We start from the raw sequence: 20,102 nt of genomic DNA on the forward strand, positions 1-20,102 counted from the left end.
TTATGAGTGAGTGAGTGCGTTTTACGCCGCACACAGCAATATTCCGGCTGTATGACGGCGGTTTGTAAAGAATCGAGTCTGGACCACACAATCCAGTGATCAACAACAAGAGCATCGATCTGCGCAATTGGAAACGGATGACGTGTGTCAACCAAGTCAGCGAGCCTGACCACCCGATCCCATTAGTCGCCTTTTACAACATGCCTAGTCGCTTTTTATGGCAAGCATGGGTTGCTGAAGGCCTATTCTATCCCGGGTAGACCTTCACGAGTTACTAATTATGGAGCCAAAGGAGCAAGCATTGTAATATTCTTAACAGTTTTGTAAAATGCCATATCAAAACAAACATGAACATCCTTCTGTTGCAGCATTTGTTAATTCTATGAATTCGTTACATCAATGATTCTATCATCATACCATGTGTATTACTGTAGTATTTGGTGAAATTTATTTATCGTTTATAAATCTATGTATAACAAAATGTCTATATGCAATTAATGTAAGTCCAATTGGCCTGTGTACTTTGTCTTGAATGAATAAGCTCATTTCAAGTCATTTCATATCAAAACAAATGGCGAGTACTTTCTTGAACCACATACTGTTTTGAGTTTTTTTTCCAAATCAAGACAAAAAAATGCAAACAAACAAACACTAATAATTAAGTAAAACATTGAAATGATTAAATTACATGTATTTCCAAATTAAATAAAAAGACACATTAGATTTGGCAAGTGTTTATGCTACATACCAGAGTCAGGTAGTTTTGATAAATGGCATGAAGTGACCCAATAACCTCAAAGCAGATAATATAACAACCAACAAGTACACTTACTTTGTTTCTTGTGGATTTCAGTCGATAACGGCTTGCGGCCCAAGTATAACGCACCGTCCGAAACTTTGTGAAATTATTCAAAATTGGCGTCAAGAAAAAGGCAAAAGAAGGTTCGACAAAATCTCATGACGATAAAATCAGACACCTGAGAAGTATTCGGTCCTTCCCGGGCGCCATAAATAACAGCTATAAGAAACTCCCGTCATGCCTGTCAGTCATCTGTCGCTGAGGTGCCGTCTTCAATAGACTTTCCAACACAGGCGCGGTGTGGTGGAGTTTTCGGACGCGTCTCATTTGCATAATGTCACAAATTGATTTGACGTACTTTCCAGGAATATTGCGGCGTTTGATTTTACATTTTCCACCTAAAACTATCAAATCTGACGTTATTTATTCATTTTGTACATGTTTCATGTGTGCGAAATACGGAGCTGAGTCATGACGTTTTGAATATTTGACAACACCCACCAAATACTTTATGGTGTGTATGACGCACAAATGGAACCTTCGCGTTTTATTTCTTTGTGGATTTTTTATTTGTTCTTTAGACTTTGAGAGCAATGTTATAGTGTATTTTTAAAACATAAATACCGTTGATAATATATCTGCTTCGCCTTTCCAAAGATGTTACTGTCGTATCGTTGACGATGTAATATATTCAATATTCAGTTGACCAGAACAATGCCTAATGATGATACATGTACTTATGTAGGCACCGTAAAGACGTCAAGGAAGACGTTCATGTGACATACAGCTGGACACTACACCCCCATCCAAAGTCTCTGTACATCCTCAGATATGTAACACAATTGACAACAACCTTGTGATGTATATGAAATATGTTTTTTCAGTGAAACAGTGGTACCATGATTTGTTTCTTCGATGCAAACTATGTACACATTGGGTAACGCAACTACAGTGTGTACTGTATTGTACTGTACATCGAATGGCCTTATATGCAAATCTCTCTCTCTCTCTGTCTCTGTCTGTCTCCCTTTCTCTCTCTCTCCTGTTTTGTCGAAGTGAAGTGACTTATTTCTTTAGAATTGCGTGATTCAATTTTGAATAATTGTTCACCATTTGCACGTTCAGACATACAACGTGGAATTATGGATGTTATAAAACATTTCCTAAGTTTTGTGCGTTTTCACAATAAACGTAAAATAGGATTGTCCTTCAGCCAAGCCCACCAAACATGATTCTATTACACCATATTTCACAGGTTTGTTTTTGCCATCTATCCCCGGCACACGCACAATGATTGTTATCTTTAGTGTATGTGTCTGTACATCACAGTTTGTAAGTACTGCTGATCCCTATTTAAGATTGAGTAGCAACAGGAAATTGTTTGTCCCCTTTTGATTCTCAAACGTAAACAATCTATTGTAATACATTTAATACACCAGCAGAAAGTCGTGAGTGAGTAGGTTTTGGACAGTTTGACACCGATACACTCCCCGGCGATGTTGTGTCATAGGAACGCCTACGACTATCACGAGCATCCCACTGTGGTGATGCTGAAATATATCTTCGACCACTCTCACTCACTCGGCTCTATATTTCTGGATTTATTTAGTTCAGCATTTCAGTTCAGTGTTTCAAAGTAATATTAATGGTGAGCGAGAGAGGGACATAGATGGGATGTAGGAAGTCGGAAGAGAGAGAGAGAGAGTATTCAAGGCAATAGGTCATGATGCAGGTAAACATACCACGTCAAAAGGTGGTAAAATATGACAATTAAAGTACTGTCGGAAATAGAACAACACTGTCTTTAAGATGTTACTCTGTATGCCTCAAATTTACTGAAAGTCAAATAGGATATGTGGGAATATCTCACTTCGGCCTAACTGGGCATTCAGTAAGATGCGTAAGAGGATGTCCAGAAAAGCATGTTTACTCGTAAAATCGAGCAAGTGCAAATAGCTGTTGAAAACAATAGATCAACAGAGTGTGCCTACTGACACAAGGGTTTATCTCAAAGATATTTTGTGCTTTTATCATGTGTGTTGAATGTGTCCTATCTATTAACATCTTACGTGTCTTTCTTTCATGAAGTTTATGTTAAGATATGTAAATGATTATAATACCTGATACCCACAGAAAACCATCGTATTAAATGTCTCAAAATATATAGGTGGCATGACCGACCGATGATCGACAGGACATGCAGTGTACTTATCTACTCTAATTCTTCTGCGGGATTATCATATCTTAACAGTTATCTCTATCCCTCAGCCCGACCCCAAACATCGTCTGTTTCACTCGTAATGGGACGACCCCTCCTACCTGTTTCTTTTTATAGTGATAGTGAGACTATATGGTAGCTACATCCTTAATAGTTTCACCATGAAATTCACTATTGTTACATCACCTATCGTTCCTAATGAAGCTTAGTCTAATTTCAAAATGGGCATTTAAAAAGTGCCCTTTGTAATAAAATGTCACCGCACACCGATTTGCACGTAACCATGGTCTGTTCCAAATATGTCGCTTGGTGTCCCTTACACAGGGACTGGGAAAGGCAGGGACCATGCACCATTTTGCACATTAGAATGAAAAATGACCCATTAAATTTGGAAGTATGCTATTGATACAAGGGCCGTGGCCCATTCAAAATTCTGGAAAGGGCAAATAATCCTGAAAATGGCCCATTGTGAAAGTCATCTTTCCCAATCCCTGCTTTTATGACTTGCTTATAAATTATCTGTCCAGATACCACAGTGGTTGGAAATCAAACGGGGGTTTTCAATTTTGTCATACGTTTCAAGATGAAGATCAATGAAGGTCCATGTATATTTATTACCCAGACTGACGTATGGCTCAGATGTATCGTCAGTTATATCCAGATAATCGGTGAGGGCGGGAGTGTCCCGTTGATGGCATTGTCAGGGAGTGAGTTTTACACCTCGTTTACGATATTCCAGCAATATCACGGTGAGGACACAGAAACTGGCTTTATACATTGCACCCATGTTTGATATGGAACACGGGCCTTTGACGTAAAGGTACGCACACACACGCACGCACATATCTCTGAATATATGTAGTAACAAACAAACCCATTTTAATTGAAAAAGAGCCCCTGGGAGACCATAGATTCAGACCTGACCCTGAAGGAATCTAGACGTGCTTCATTTAAAGCTTTGACACTGAAGGAAATGCTTGGTAGTAGGCAACATAATGTGGTTCAGGGACTGTGAGACAGACTAATATGAGTACATGAAATGATGTTATACCAGAGGATGTTATGAACATATCCAGACAGAGCGTAATATCTTCTAGAGGTGGTAGTGACGTATCACGGGGTGATGATATCGAAAGTGTCATGGCGTTACGACAAAGTACGTGGTGAGGGGGGATGATAGCATGGGTTTCACGGGATGACGCTAGAGTATTATCAAGGGATGGTGACAACTTCTGTATTAGGGGATGACGAGAACATATGTGTCAAGCGGTGGTGATAACGTGCGCATCAAGGCGTGATTATAATGGTTTTGTCTGGAGTTGATACTGACGTATGTGTCCAGGAGTGATGACAACGCATGTGTTTATGGTTGATATTAGGGTATGTGTTAAGGGTGAAGATAAATATATGTGTCAATGAGTGCAGATACCGTATGTGTCTGGGAGATACAAACTGTAACCCTATCACTACAAACTGAAAATCCCTTTGTGCCACCCAATGGCGTGTGGCGTGATCAACTCACATGATCAACACAGATGTATCCATGTATCCTTGTAATTTTGCAAACCTTTGTTGGATAATTTCGTCAGTTTTTCTGCAAACATTTGTATGACATAGCCACGCTGCAGGCGACTGTAAAATCCGTCTCAAATTCAGTCTTTGTGCAGAGAGACAGATCAGTGGATCCGCCCAGCTGATCCGGACAGCAGCTTGTCACTACTGGAAGTATAAATGTAGCAAACGGGGATGTTATTTCATACAGGTGCTTTCCTGATGTTATTTTGTGGTTTTACGTCGTGTTTATAGCTGTATATTATTTCCTGGTCTTTTTCATTAAGTACATATGTTGTATTTAACTCGTGTTTGTTATTTCCTGACGATATTTGGCAACTATATTTCTTGCATGTTCTTTTGTAATGTTATTTCGTGATATTGCCTCGCATGTGTCTTTTCGCCATTTTATTCCATACATAGTGGATAATGGGAGTATTTCGTACATTTTGTTTCATATTTATATTTCGTTTATGTTATAAGAATCCATGTTAGTTATTTTGCAACGGTATGTCCTCCCTGTTATTTTATAATGTTACTCTGTGTGCATTTTTCGTGATATTATTTCGTACATATTTTTACGCAACTTTATTATGTAATGCCATTGCGTTTATTTGTTGCCTGATATTTTTCGTGATGTTATTTCGTACATAGTAATGCTAAGCTAATTAGACCTCTAGCTGCATTGGTTACTAAAATGTTTAATAGACGTAGTCCTGTAAATAAATATCTTTATTTACTGGTGAACATGGAACTGTCGATACGTTATTCACTATAACCTTCATTTTTTCTTCTTTTTGTTTTCTTTTTCTTTTTTACTCATCACTGGTGCTTATATATAGATTATTCACTTCATGCACCACTATAGGTTCTATAGTGTCTTGTGTCTTGTAGGCCATAAGGCCGTATGTTATATTTCAGCGGCGTTATAGACTATGTATGTATGGTTTAAATATGTATAGCATGTGACACTTAAATAAACATTTTCTCTCTCTTCGCTCTCTCCTGTTTAGTCCAGATGAAACGCCATTGAAATAGTAGCCAATGTGCCAGCGAACTAAATACCTCCACCTCTGATCTGCATCTACAGTTTGGGACCCGTAAAGACCCAGATTAGAACCCAGGTTCAGTAACCCATGCTTGTCGTAAATGGCGACTAATGGGATTGGGTGTTCAGACTCGCTGACTGGGTTAAGACATGTCATCGTATCCCCGCCGCTTGGGATGACACTCAAGATGTTGATCATTGGATTGTCTGGCCCAGACTCGATTATTTAGAGACCACCGTCATATGTATAAACAATGAACCAACAGTTTGCACGGGAAGGGGGTATTTTACGGACGCTTCAGGAATTGCTGAATGTGCGCAGCCGTATTAGTTTGACATTCTCACAAAGCCATTAGATCAACAAATGATCAAGAAGAAAATCTAAGTACCCATATTCCTGTGGAAGGTTCATATTCGAACAAATGGTAAAGATAGTGAAGTCCCCGCCCAATATTATGGAAGCGAACTTCACAACGTGATACATAAAATGCTTTCATCAGTTGAAGTTTGTAAAAGCCATAGGCGAATCCATAGGGAAGAGGGGTGTATGTGGTGGGGTACAGATGAGGTTGGGGGTTCGCCTCATCTACAGATACTGGTTTTATGGGATGGTTTGCAGTGTGCCTACATCAAAGTTTGTCTACACTGTTATCGAGACAAATCCATGCATGAGTGGTTTGTGCAGTGGGTTCCTCTAACCTGTGTTTGCAAATGAACTCTCCCACTGGCTAACTCCGATTTAATAATAACAGGTATTACAGTTTTAATACCAGCATAGCATTGATGGCACAATTCTTCTGAAGTCACCACAGTCACAATAATCACTGACATGTCACTGGCATCACTGAAGTCACGTAATAACAAACATCAATATAATGTTCAATGTAACTGAAGAGTGACTAGATATCTTGCAGCATCATATAAACTACAGCGGTGTTTTTGTGTCTGTGGGCACGCCGTTACCAGACATTAGCGGTCCCGAATCTACAAAGATTTTGACTCCAAAATACAAGGACTAAAAAGACTAGTGACTGGCTTTCTTAGCGCCAAGACAGTCGTAAGTGCCATACATTAACAAAAACTTACGACTGTCTTAGCGCTAAGAGAGCTTCGAAAACCTAGGCCCAGGCCCAAGGATGATGAGAGTGCCTTTGTATGTTTTGGGTTCAGATCTTTGTAGGTTCGGGACGCTAACGTCTGGTCCCACCGAGTTTCAGATGTCTCCTGAAGATCTATTCAGATTCAGTCGTCTTATGTTTTCTGATAAGTTCGTATATATAGACTACTATAAGAGTTTTCATTACATACGAATTATACGAAACGAGTGTCCTTCCTATGGCATCTGACCGAGCGAAAGCGAGCAAAACATCGGTTATTTTCCGCGCATCATGCGTCATTTAATGTTGTTCGAGATGAAAAGAAAAGTAACCACCGCGAAGCGCCGAATAAGTTGCTGTTGGCAGCGAGGTGTATTGCAATATATTGTATATTAACGTAATATGAGGTATACATGTGTGGGTTGCTGTAGTATTCATCTACATTCAAGGAGGGGGTGGGGATTATCTCGTTTATAGGTTTGTCTAAACCTGCAATCGTCACAACTGTTTTGAAACAAGCTTTATGTTTGCACAATCTAGTGCCATTTAATTTTGTCACCTGCTTTGATGTATTTTCCGAGTTGTTTTCATAGACGATTCTATCAAAATCGCTTGTTGTTATAATTGATACAAATCGTTCTGTTTCAATCGGTGTCATGCAAAATCTTTTTAGTCATGATTCAAAAACATATTTAACTACGAACAGGAAGTAGTTTTGATATTTTAACTTGATGAGGACAAACCATAATCTAACTGATTCTCAAACTGACTTTAGGCCGTGACGACACGATTTAAAAAAAATGGCGGCACCCTGTCGCGAACATGCACCAGTCAGAGAATAAATGCTATTTAGGATTGTTTACACCGAGTTACAAAGTCTAAATCTACCACTGGTAGTAACATATATATTTGATTGATAGACAATAGGATTTTGCATGACATTGCTTCTTACATAACAATCTCACTCTTGGAAGCGACATTACTCAGTTTACCGTCACTTCGACCAAAACCTCGATCGCTTCCGGGGAAGAAATCCCTTTGTTACAAGTTGTCATGCTAACTTCGTTTGGTTATCAATCATTTGCAAGTAAGTTTTGATTGTTTTAGTCGGTGGAAACAAATCTAAACAGCATCTTCTATCTTGGAAGCAAGGTACTGGTAAACACATATAAGATGATCCACGACCTGACAAATGACCCCAGTTTGCATACTTGGGAACGCCCCACAGAACGATCCACTTGAAACAAGAAGGAGACAGGTTGTCTGATAACTATCGAGAAGTTCATTTTCCCCGTGCGTTTCACGCATGAATTGTTATAGCACACTCGATTTGGGAACAGGTACAGTCCCAACGAAATGAATCAACACAATATACTGAGCAAATATGTTAAGGACCACCGATCCATTTCACAAAGCAAATGACATTTTCCTGGGGTTTTTTTTAACAAATTTGTTGAATATCTAAAATGCTTGTCAATGCCCCAATCATCTATTTGTCTTCGTCTTAACTAAAGGTTAGCGTGGAATATCAGTATCTTATGCCTGAAATTGCAGTCTTGTCATTCGAAGGAATATGCGGTGTTGTTTTAATGGGTAAAGTTGACTTTTCGTCTGCTAAATATTAAATAGATAATAACTACATATAGTTAATTGTGTTTCATTTAACTTTTTAATATGTTAAAAGTTATCTGTTACTGAATGGTGGTGGCTAAATCAGAGTAGCAAGGGGGAAATATTTTTATCCCATAATTTTGTTCCTATTTCTCTGTACGGGCTGATTTTCGTCCATAATTCCGCTGGTGATCGACCGGGAAGACATGTCTTACATCAGTAGCGGTGTTGATTTCATGTCACGGTTAGCATGTATTGCACGTGCATAATCGTCAAGCTACCTGTAGCAGCCAAGTGTACTCGCCCAATTCGTTGTACCGCCTCTCTTGTCACAAATACGTTTATTGCGCAGGATCATCTAATAAGTGTCTAGCAGTAGGTGTTGAACCATCTGATTTAATACGTGCAATCTTCCACACCGCTCGCTACGCTCTCACAAACAACATATTTAGCACGAACTGAGGGGTCTCTTTAAATTATGTGCTTGATGAGACCATCACCCGACACCTGTAGCATTTGACGGCAACCTAACGATTTGGCATGTCTTTGCTGACGTCGAGAAATAAGCAAATTGACGAGCTTGTTACACATTTCATATACAACCAGGGAGCCTATATAGAGAGGGAGAAGAAACTCCTCGAAAAGCCGCTGAACGTATGTCTCGCCTCGTTACGTAACCAGTGTAGCCAATACGGCGGCAGCTTAGTATTTAAGATTGAGTCCGGTTTATTTTCAACAGCTGATTACATTCGCTGAGTGTTGTGACAACTGAATACCTATATGTAGAAGATAAGTTAACTCTGTTGTCACTTAAGTATAAGTCAAATAATTGTTATTAGTGTCAGTATTGGAGAGTAGATTTGTAGTTAAGCTTTAAGTCGGTATGTTATAGTTCAGTGGCTTCCATTCTCGATTCATCGCGAAGACAGACTAAATTAAGTCGATAAAAACGTATTTCACACATACGTTTAATTTTTAGAAGGGAAACGTACCGTTAGTTGAAAGGTATTTGCAAGTAACAGTGATAGTTTCATGACTTAAAAAAATACGGTGTATTTCAGGTGTGTGAAAATATGACATCGCTGATCCGCCATTGAAATATTACACTGCGTTGTTTGAGTGTTCCTATTTATTGCTTCAAAAACATCTTTCACATACACCTTTCATTCTTATGAGGGGAATATACTATCAGGTGAAATGTGTTTGCATGTATTAGTGATAGTTTCATCATCTAAACAAACATGTTAGGGTGTATTTGAGGTGTCTGAAAAACGTGACATATCGCTGATTTCATCGGATCAGCCATTGAAATCCTACACTGCGTTGTTCGAGTGTTTCTAGTTATTATTCTAAAACATCTTTCACATACACCTTTAATTTTTATGAAGCGAATATGCCATCAGGTGAAAGGTGTTTGGAAGTAATAGTGATAGTTTTATGATTTTAGAAAAAAATGTTAGGGCTATGTGATATGTGTGAAAAAATATGACGATCTGATCTGATCCGCTATTGATGCTGGTGATGCATGAGGGTTATAGTTCTGTAACTTCTTTCTTTCTTGTTGCTCTTAATATTTCCTGTTGATCTTATTATTTGACAAAACTGGAAAGGTGTTTATAACGCTGTGTGATAATTTTACGTTTTCTGTTTTTGAGGGATGTGTGACAGTGTCAGTTAACATTTTGTTAACGTCCATGCCATTCCCCACGTGCAATGCGATATCTGAATTAATTATTAATGTGAACAAAAAATGTCTCAAAGCAGTTTTTTTTAAAAAAAAGAAAAAAAAAGGACAGCTGATGTTAACACGTGTTCTTGCAGGGATACTCTACAACCTCTATATAGGCTCCCTGGTTCTAGCGATACTTTTGCGTTCTTAAACATGTTTTGGGAGGGAAGGCCTTTGTGTATCATTTATTCTTTCATTCATTCACACATGTACTTGTTTTCTTTATTTCTTTCATTCAGTCACTTATAATTCTTCCTCTTAATTCTTACTATAATTTATTCATTCATTGTAAAATTCAACTGATACAATAAACAGGCTGCAGTGCTGTTAAACACAGCTGAAGTAGAAGAAGAAGAAGAAGAAGAAGAAGAAGAAGAAGAAGAAGAAGAAGAAGAAGAAGAAGAAGAAGAAGAAGAAGAAGAAGAAATTTATTCTCATAAATCACACGAAGTGACACAGAGAACATACAGATGATTTACAATATGTACAGTATGGTTTGTGCAAGTCAACACTAAAAAGAAAATTACAATTTTGCACATGGCAGTCTCATTTGTACAGACATAAACCTTCCTTGATATATTTAGCTAATTTCAAAGTGAGTGGTTTATAATGTGATTTCATTATTGAGATGAATTTATCTAATGAAGGATTATTACAGAAGTACCTAGGCAGATATTTATTTCTTAGCGTTGCTAGACCTGAGCATATTAGAAGGAAGTGGTATTCGTCGCCCACTGCATCATTACATAGTGTGCATTTCCTGTCAGAAACAGCGATACTTGTCCATCTTCCAGTTTCTATAGGTAATCTGTGGTTAGCTGTCCTGAAGCGTGTATACCATATTCTAAGATTTGGAGGCAGTTCCAGAAGATTGGGATTTAGATTAGGTACTTCTTTATAAAGAATGTAATATTTGCCTTTTGAGGAAGCATTTGCTGTTGCATTCCATGACTGATAAAACTGATCAATGAGAACCCGTTTAACATTAGTTTTTAAAACATTTGGAGAAACAATAGACTGTGACATCCATACATGGTAAAAGCCAGTATCCCGTAAGATATTTTCTATTGCCGAAAGTAAGTTAAACGTATAATTAGGACAGGCTGACTTCAGGTTATACATGAGAGAGTATATTTTGGATGACAGTTTGTGTGGGAGTACTAGCATTTTACACCAATGAGAAAGCATTCGGATTTTTATAGAGATATCTAGCGGGTATCGGCCCAGCTCGCCGTATACCATGTAATCAGGAGTTGTCATTTTAACCTTAAGAATGTATTTACAAAACTTTAGATGGAGACGTTCTATGAGCTGTGTATTTTCGTATCCCCATACTTCTGTGGCATACAGTAATATGGGTTGTACAATTTGGTCAAACAATTTTAACTGGCAGTCTAGTGGCATATCTAACATTCTTATTTTTCGCAATACTGCATACATGGCTCTGGAAGCTTGAGCATGAAGTCGTTTAATACCTTTACAAAAACGTCCATTATTGTTAAACAAAATACCAAGATAAATGTATTCTTTTACAACCTCAATATTTTCATCATCAAGTTTGAAGAGGTGACATTTTTTACAACTTCCTTTGGAAAATATTACAGCCTTAGTTTTTGATATATTAACATTCAGTTTCCACGTTTTGCAGTATTCTGAGAAAATATTTAATGCATGCTGAAGATCATCACTTGATTCTGCAAGTATTACAGTATCATCTGCGTACAACAGGAGAAACAACTTAATGTACGAACCGATATGATCTTCAAACATACTCCGAGTTGACTTCAAACCAGTAAAGTTGTGTTCAGCAAAGAAAGATTCTAGGTCATTCAAATACAGAGCAAACAGAAATGGTGACAAATTTTCACCCTGTCTCACACCAATATCACAGGAAAAGAAAGGGGATTCGATTCTATCAAATACAATACAGGATTTTATGTTTTGATACATGTTGCGGATAACTCGAAAACATTTTCCATCAATATTATTTCTAATTAATTTTAGCCAGAGACCATAGCGCCAGACAGTATCAAATGCTTTACGAAAGTCGATGAAAACACAAAACAGTTTCTTCCTCATATTTTGATATATCTCTATCAGAGCTTTAAGAATGTATATATTATCTATTGTGGAATAAGATTTCCGAAAGCCAGCTTGTGATTCACTTATCAAATTCGCATTGTCTGAAAACTTTTGTAGGCGCTTGGATAGGATTGCCGTGAACAACTTGCCTAAGCAACTAACAATGGATATCCCCCTGTAGTTATTGGGGTCGGCTTGGCTACCCTTGCTTTTATAAATGGGCTTTATGTAACCGTCTGACCAAGCTTGAGGAAAAACTCCATGATCTAGCACCAGGTTAAACAATTTAACATAGGCTGGTAGCATTACATCAGCAGAGGCTTTGATATATTCATTACGTACATTGTCTAAACCACAGGCTTTGTTGTTTCTTAAATCTTTAATACATGCCGTAATCTCAGCTTCAGTGATCCGGCTGTCTAACACAGCTATCTCAACTGAAAACGCATCACTCATTTCTATATTACCGTTATGGACATCGGTATTCAGGTTTTTAAAATGGTTAAATAATGTGTCGATTTTAATTTGACATGGCTGATCTGCGCTTTTACCAAATGATTTCAGGATACCCCAAAATGTTTTAGGGTCACTGCTTTTTGTCTCACGCAACCGCTGTGTACATTTGTTTTTGAATAATTTGTAAGACTTTCTTATAGTTTTTCTGTAGAATTTACTGGCCGAAACGAATAGCTTTCTTTCAACATTGCCTTTATGTAACCCATATAATCTTTTGCGCTTATGGTAATTCTTTCGGGCCAGTTTACATGTTTTATCAAACCATGGTTTTTGATTTGATTTACGTCCTTTTTGGGTACTTTTACACCCAAATGTATTCTTGGCTGCGTCAACAAGTGCTTGTGACATGACATTCGTAATTCCATTTATACAATCTGATACATTACTAGAATCGATAGAGTCAATTAGCTTATCGATTTCATGCAATACATTACTATCAAGCTGGTTTACATAAACGTCACATTTACAGGATTCCCATGGATTCATTTTTATACGTGTAGTACCCTTTTCACTTACTTGTGTAGGATTACATACCTTCACCTCACATCTTAACTTGATTGAAAGAGCACAGTGAACATCTGACAATATTCCATCAAAATCACATATTTCAAAATCCTCTATATGAGGAAAGATTTCGGCCGTGGCAACACAGTAGTCAACAACACTGGCAGTATGTTTTCCGATATCCTTGTCTCTGCCAACTCTCCCATTAACAATATACACACCATTGTTTTTACACACATCCAAGAGCTTATAACCATATGAGTTTACAATTTTGTCCATGCTATGTCTCTCAATGTTGATATTATTTGCACTTAGTATTTCAACTTTAGAGTACAATAGGGATTCGTCAATTTGGTCATTATCCCTAAAAAAGTCATCAATAACTGTATAATCAGGTAAGTCCTTTGTGCGAGCATAAGTTGCGCTGGGAACGAGTCAAGTCACTCTGATGTACACGTTAATTAGTACCAATGGTAAAGAAAACAAGGGAATGAGCTGTCCCAGTTGTAGATTATCCCTGATGCAACTAACTGAAAATCGCATTTGTGACCCACTCGTGTTATTCCGGGACAAGCCGAACATCTTCTTGTAGGTTTACGGAAAGGGGCGAGTGATGACGAATGAATCGTTCTTCACATGACGTCACTGCATGGCTCTGGCGACAGAGTTACGCAACCTGTCTGTGGTTTCGTTGGCGAGCGAGAGTCAAGGAGGTGACTTTTGACAACGTTTAATCGCTCGGTATTAATTAACCACGCTTTTCTTCAAGAAAAAAGGTGTTCCGCTTACAATTAACCACAAGGCTATATATATGTAGTGATTAAAAGAGTACAAACAAGTGAGTTTATGCACAGCATCAGGCCCCATGCAGCAGATCTGCAAGACATCTAAGTAGTATGTAAGACGTGTACTGATGATCAGAGGGCTATTTTTTCATAACGAAGGATAATCAGTATATCAGCAGATCACAAGAAGCGTCTTTATGAGCAGAGGACGAATGTTAAATACAGAGATCTTACATATAAGGGCCATACCTATTCTCAAAGTAGGGGCGTATTTTCAGTTCCCAAAGTGCCTACAAAACGTTTGTAAGCAACGTGGGATGAAGACTGGGAACAAACGATTTTAAGGGTTACGTTACGACAAGGCTTATTTGTGAGATAATGTTCCGGTTTTGTTTAATTTCATTGTCTGAGACAGAATGTGTGTTGCTATTGATCGAAACATTTATTCCACAAGGTGTGTCGTCACAGCCCTTGTGTGTATATTTCACTCGCAACACTTTACGGCTTTACAGCTGACGTTCACTGGGCCTGGAGTACGCCAGATTGACATGTTACACCGCCGTAAACATAAAGTGAGGGACATCAGCCAAGAGCATGAAGGACATGGGGACATGTACACTGCTTGTAATAGAACTGATTTGTGGACACGAGCCTCGCCTATACAGGAGACCTACATACAAGTGAATGAAATCTGGGCCTCCCGCCAGCCCGAGACAGGCTAGATTTCTGACGGACAGTCTAGAAAGCCCAAATTTTAAATTACATGTTCCATACATCAGAGTAAGAAACTTAAAAAATATGAAAAAAAAATTTTTTCTTTGGATTGTCAGGTCCGCTTAAATCTATTTAGGCTGGAAACATTTCAATAAGTTATCAGTCTTCGTGTCTGGCTGGGTTTGGGACTCATTTCATACACAGGACATATCCATATATCTGGAGACGAGATATATAGTAATCCCAACGTTTGGGTAAAGTTTGATTGGCTGTCACACAACATTTAAGATAACTGTAATTCAGAGGTCATGGTGGGAGAAAAGATATCAATTACCCACCCTCTGGCTGGGGTTTTGGCTCTTTTCATAAACTGCACATATACGTGTATACCTGGAGACGAATTTTATAATAATCCCGACGTGACTGGCAGTCACATAACATGCACGACAACCGTTATAATCTTCAAGTTGGCGGACTGAATGTCAACGAAGTGCCCATAAAATATAACTCAGGTTGTCACGAGTGTGTAATTCAGAAGTCATGGTGGGAGAGTTGTATAGAGTTGTATGAGAGGGTTGTATAGTCTAACCGGAAATCACTGAGAATTTATAGACTGTATTTTTTCACTCATTACTCACGTATTAAATGTGAATATTAGCAGAAAATAACTCCCCTAACACAGATATGAAGCCCCGCAAGATTAACTTTGGACTGTAGTTTTGGCGCTGATTCAACGTTTTTTTCCAGTTTGCTCGGTTCTGAATTCTGTTATAAATGTCTCCTTACAGACGGCCACAGTTCCTCTATCAGTCATATCCAGCCTCACGTTTTCTAAACTCCTTCGTTTGTTTTTAGAAACAAGGATATAACGCCGTCTCCTGTCACCGACAGTCAATTCTGGGCCTACCCGCGCCATATCCATTTGCAAACACGATAAACAGTGGACAAAAGGATGCCTGATCTACTTGAATTCACTTTAGCTGATATGATGTTCTTGTTATAATACTCTAAAATCAACTTCCTCTTCTCTAAATCATCCCTATCGAGGGTCACTGGAAATGTCGTCTGCTAGCAAGTCAACAAAGGGGGATAACACTTCACAAGCACAGGTGAGGGAAAGATTCACCATTGGGGTGGAAAAGTTGAATAAAATGAAAATGAGAGTAGGAATAACTGAGAAAGGAGAGATAAAGCACCGGATGAAAGCAGAGCATGACAAAGCATTCTTTAGGTAAAGGTGCAAGGGACTGTAAAACAGTTTATGGGGTATTTATGGGGTGCGTAGATGGGGTGGTGGTGGTGGTGTTGATTCCTATGGAGAAGCATGTGCAGTATGAACAACTGTCCCTGCTCGTCATAGGCAAACTCAGTTCAAACCCCCAAATATTTATTGCATTTAAAAACAATATTGCTGAACCATTATACTGATATAAACCAGCTACATGGTGACAGTCTTGTAAATAATCAAGTCTAAAGCAGACAATCCAGTGATCAACAGCATGAGCATGACATGTCTCAGTCAAGTCACCAAGCCTTACCACCCAGCCCGCTGGTCGCCTCTCACAACAAGCATGGGTTACTGAAGATCAATATTCTTACCCAGACTTTCATGGGCGTGTGCACTGGAAATTTTAAAGTTAATCCACCCCTGACAAAACACAATACATAACTGAGCAAGTCCAGTTTTACGCCACACTCAGCATTATTCCAGTTATATGGTGGCGGTCTGTAAATTATTGACTCTGTATCAGACAATCCTGTGACTGCAGCATGGGCATCGATCTGCACTCGTGGGAACCGATGACGTGTCAACCAAGTCAGCGAGCATTGACCACCCGACCCTATTAGTCGCCTCTTACAAGCAGTCGGCTTTTATGGCAAGCATGGGTTGCTGAAGGCCAATTCTACCCCAGACCTTCATGGGTCCACGACAGTGAGAATAACAGGAGCACAAACATGCAATGCAAAGAACTAGTTTAATCAGATTAGATGATCAGTTATATATTATGATAAACATTCACCACCCCACCACACTGCTCATACCGTGTGTAGATACACAATAAATGCTTTGGACATATGCTGACATGTACAACAAGTAAATGCTTCAATACAGTTTCACAATGATATACATTGTACATTAAATTTATGAAAACAATGTATTTGGAAACTCACAGTCTCACAATGACTAGTCTTTGATAAACTCGATATACTCTATTATGTACTGCTCCACTTCTGAAAAGGAGTCACACATTTTTTTCATGATACACAGAAAATATGCTAATAAATGGGCAATGGTGTAGTCTTGTGATTGATGCATTCGCTCATAACACCAAACCCCCAGCTTCATATCCCCACATTGGTACAATAACTGAAGCCCATTTCTGGAGTCTCCCGTCGTGATACTGCTACAATATTGCTAAAAGGGGCGTAAAACCATACTCATTCACTCACTTAAGTATATATCTATCAAAAGTTAAATAGAAACATATTTAAAGTTTCAAGACAAAAAAATTTTCTAAAATTAACTACTTGCTATATTTCATTACTTCATGAAACCCATTGTAGCATTTGTATCTTCTGAAAAAGACTAAACTTTGTTTCTTGAAAATCAAACAATAAACCTTTCAAAGAAATAGAATGCCCAATAATATTAGGATAAATAAATGTCCATGTTTAAGACTTTGCTAGGCAAGACATTTTCATAAGAAGGATCACATATTTTTGATCATACCTTCACGAAAGGTGGAAAACAAAAATCAAATTATAAACATTCTTGTTTTTCCATCAAACACAATCTGGCATGATCACCACAAACAAACTGTATACACAACAGAATAATGAACAGGACAAGTTCAAGACAGGCACTGACCACACGGCAACACATTCAGGTAAATGTTTGAACAAAACATGAAACCGAAAACTTTTAATGTTCCTTTTCTCCTCCAGCAAACAGGATTTTCACAAAGAAATCTGTATGAGACAGAAGTCTGACCCAACTACCATTTCACACATCTTCTATCTAAGTTCACTCCAAGAACCATTACAGAATTGTTGCCAAGCAACAAGTGATTGTATTGTTTAGGATAAGTACATAACCAATGTAGTTCCTGTTCTCTTGGAACTGCTGTGCATGATTGACATGCAGTGAAAAAATATCATGCCATCAAACATAAAACAAAGACATATCATATGTCAAATATTTGCTGATTCAGCTGTTTTTTTAAATCCTGCACATTTGCTACATGTGGTGAAAAACCTCACTGATCAGCACCATATAGAAACTACAATGCCAGCTGAAGATGTACCTAAAAAAAACAGTATATATGAACAGTAAAGATTTTAACAACATAAAAAATTTGTTCTTACAAATTACATCAACAAATTCTCTCTTACATACATGTATGCACTCAACCAAAGAGCACAAAGAACATAGATATATACACCTCTGGTTTGAAATGCAAGCCAGTTGAAAAAATGCTTCTACAACACAGTAACAGTGGGTTTGAATACTCCCAAGCCCACAACAGTTTGTTATAAACTATATGATCAAATCATGATTCTAAAGTATACCATAAAATAGCACAGATAAAAAATGGTGATTATCTTGTTTCTCAGGTGAACAACACAGGCTCATTACATCAGGAAATGTAGCATTTTAAGCCTTGAGACAAAACTGAACCTTTAAGCATACACTTTGTAACAATGACATACTGTACTATACAAACACTTCATACACACAAAAAAGCACCATCAATGAATGGTGAGAAAACGCTTGTAAGAATTTTGACCTTGTGACCCAAAAGTGGACAAGGGTCATTAGGATACCTCAAATGAACGTTCATCTCCAACCACTGAACCAGTTTTGAAAGATATTACAGATTTAAAATCAACCATATGCTAGGAAGTTACTAACAAATGCTGTTTTGTTCCAGCATCAGAGTGACTGATTGTATTTGTCAAGCACCACACTCTGCAATATTCCAGCTACAAGGTGGTCTGTGAATAATTGAGTGTTGACCAGAAAATCCAATGATCAACATTATGATTACCGATCTATGCAACTGGATTACCACGACATGTGGCAACAGAGCATGACTCGCCACGTTTTACAACAGGCATGGGACGCTGAAGACTAACCCAGATCTTCACTGGTTTCTTTAGTACTGTTTATAATTATGCCATAAAACATATTTGAAATGCTAAGACGTGCCGACACAGTCAATCACGTTCGGCACCTCTCACGACAAGCAAGGATCACTGAAGATCAGTTCTAATCCAGATCCAGGGGGGATACACTGTAAAAAATATACCAGCTATTTCACAAAGCCCCGTACACAATCATTTATGAATCTGACAAACATGTAAGTGAAAGCATGCGCAACATTCCATATCAATGCAAGGGCGACAACTCTTGCACCACCTTTGCCAATGATGCCACTTAAAACACTACACATTGTTCTGTCTGTTGGGAGTTACGATCACATAATGAAAACATGGTTTATGGAGTGTTGCCCTTTCACACCATCTGCATTGGTGACAAAACACTGACTTTGCCAAAAGCAAGACTTCTTTCATCAATCCAACCAGGGCACAGTAATCAAGTCAATCACAACGATTCAAACTCAAGCATCATACTGAAGCGAGTGAGTTTAGTTTTACGCCTCACTCAGGAATATTCCCAAGGGTCTGTAAATAATCAAGTCTGGACCAGAAAATCCAGTGATCAACAGGATAAGGATCGATCTCCACAACTGGGACACGATGACGTGTCAACCAAGACGAGTCTAAAACCCAATCCTGTTAGTTGCCTCTTACGACAAGCATGGGTTACTGAAGTTGAATTCTAACCCAGATCTTTCTGGGTCAACACATTGAAGTACAAAACGTGGTCGATGATGATTTATAAACTTAACTCAACATGTCACTGCAAGGTTTGGTACAAGTACAAATTTACCTAGCAAGGCCATACTTTAAAGGCTATGTCATTTTGCAAAAAACAAATACATGCATTACTTTGCTTCAGTCAGACTAGTTGCTTTACACAGAAATAACATGCTCTTTCTGATGTCAGAAGCTTGTTGTTTAAGTTCTCAAATAAACATGGAAAGGCTTATGTGTGTGTTGCTGTTCTCATCTTGTTTTTTGTTTTTTAAATTAGATCTGGTTTGGGAATTTGCTTTTATCCGCCCATGCTTGTGAAAAAGGTCAAGGAATTATATGGACAATTCACCATCAGAGATATATATATATATATATATATATAAAAATCACCAGCTGTGACACAATCATGCTAAAAGTCCATATTTCCTGTATAATCTGGTTTGATATTGTTTTCATAATGACCATTTATGAAAAACCAATTAAGGTGATGTACAAAGATGGCTTCATTATGTTTCAAGGAATGCTACTCAACAACACACACTTTCACTTTGATTTCTTAAAACACAA

The 20,102-nt window shown here is 38.2% G+C and overlaps 2 protein-coding genes across 2 annotated transcripts in view; both read right to left on the reverse strand.

The window, feature by feature from the left end:
• LOC137281777 (serine-rich adhesin for platelets-like) overlaps positions 1-965 on the reverse strand; it is a 69,783-nt gene extending 68,818 nt beyond the window's left edge. The window contains exon 1 of the mRNA XM_067813392.1: positions 833-965. The gene's annotated coding sequence lies outside the window, so the exon portion shown is untranslated. The remainder of the gene's footprint in view (positions 1-832) is intronic.
• Positions 966-10,599: 9,634 nt separating this feature from the next.
• LOC137281105 (uncharacterized) lies at positions 10,600-12,398 on the reverse strand. Its single transcript, XM_067812237.1, has 2 exons — positions 12,377-12,398; positions 10,600-11,639 (listed from the first exon to the last, which is right to left on the reverse strand). The coding sequence occupies exons 1-2, from the start codon at positions 12,396-12,398 to the stop codon at positions 10,600-10,602; spliced, it is 1,062 nt and encodes a 353-aa protein (XP_067668338.1).
• Between the last annotated feature and the right edge of the window lie 7,704 nt (positions 12,399-20,102).

This window comes from Haliotis asinina, chromosome 4 (genome assembly GCF_037392515.1).
Source record: "Haliotis asinina isolate JCU_RB_2024 chromosome 4, JCU_Hal_asi_v2, whole genome shotgun sequence".
Classification (NCBI taxonomy): Eukaryota; Metazoa; Mollusca; class Gastropoda; order Lepetellida; family Haliotidae; genus Haliotis; species Haliotis asinina.

Bases quoted from the DNA above. Each gene is read 5' to 3' on its own strand.
- LOC137281105 (XM_067812237.1), bottom strand. From the start codon at position 12,398: ATGGAGTTTTTCCTCAAGCTTG. The intron at 11,640-12,376 runs GTCAGACGGTTA...TATTTTCCAAAG, and splicing joins GGAGTTTTTCCTCAAGCTTG to GAAGTTGTAAAAAATGTCAC.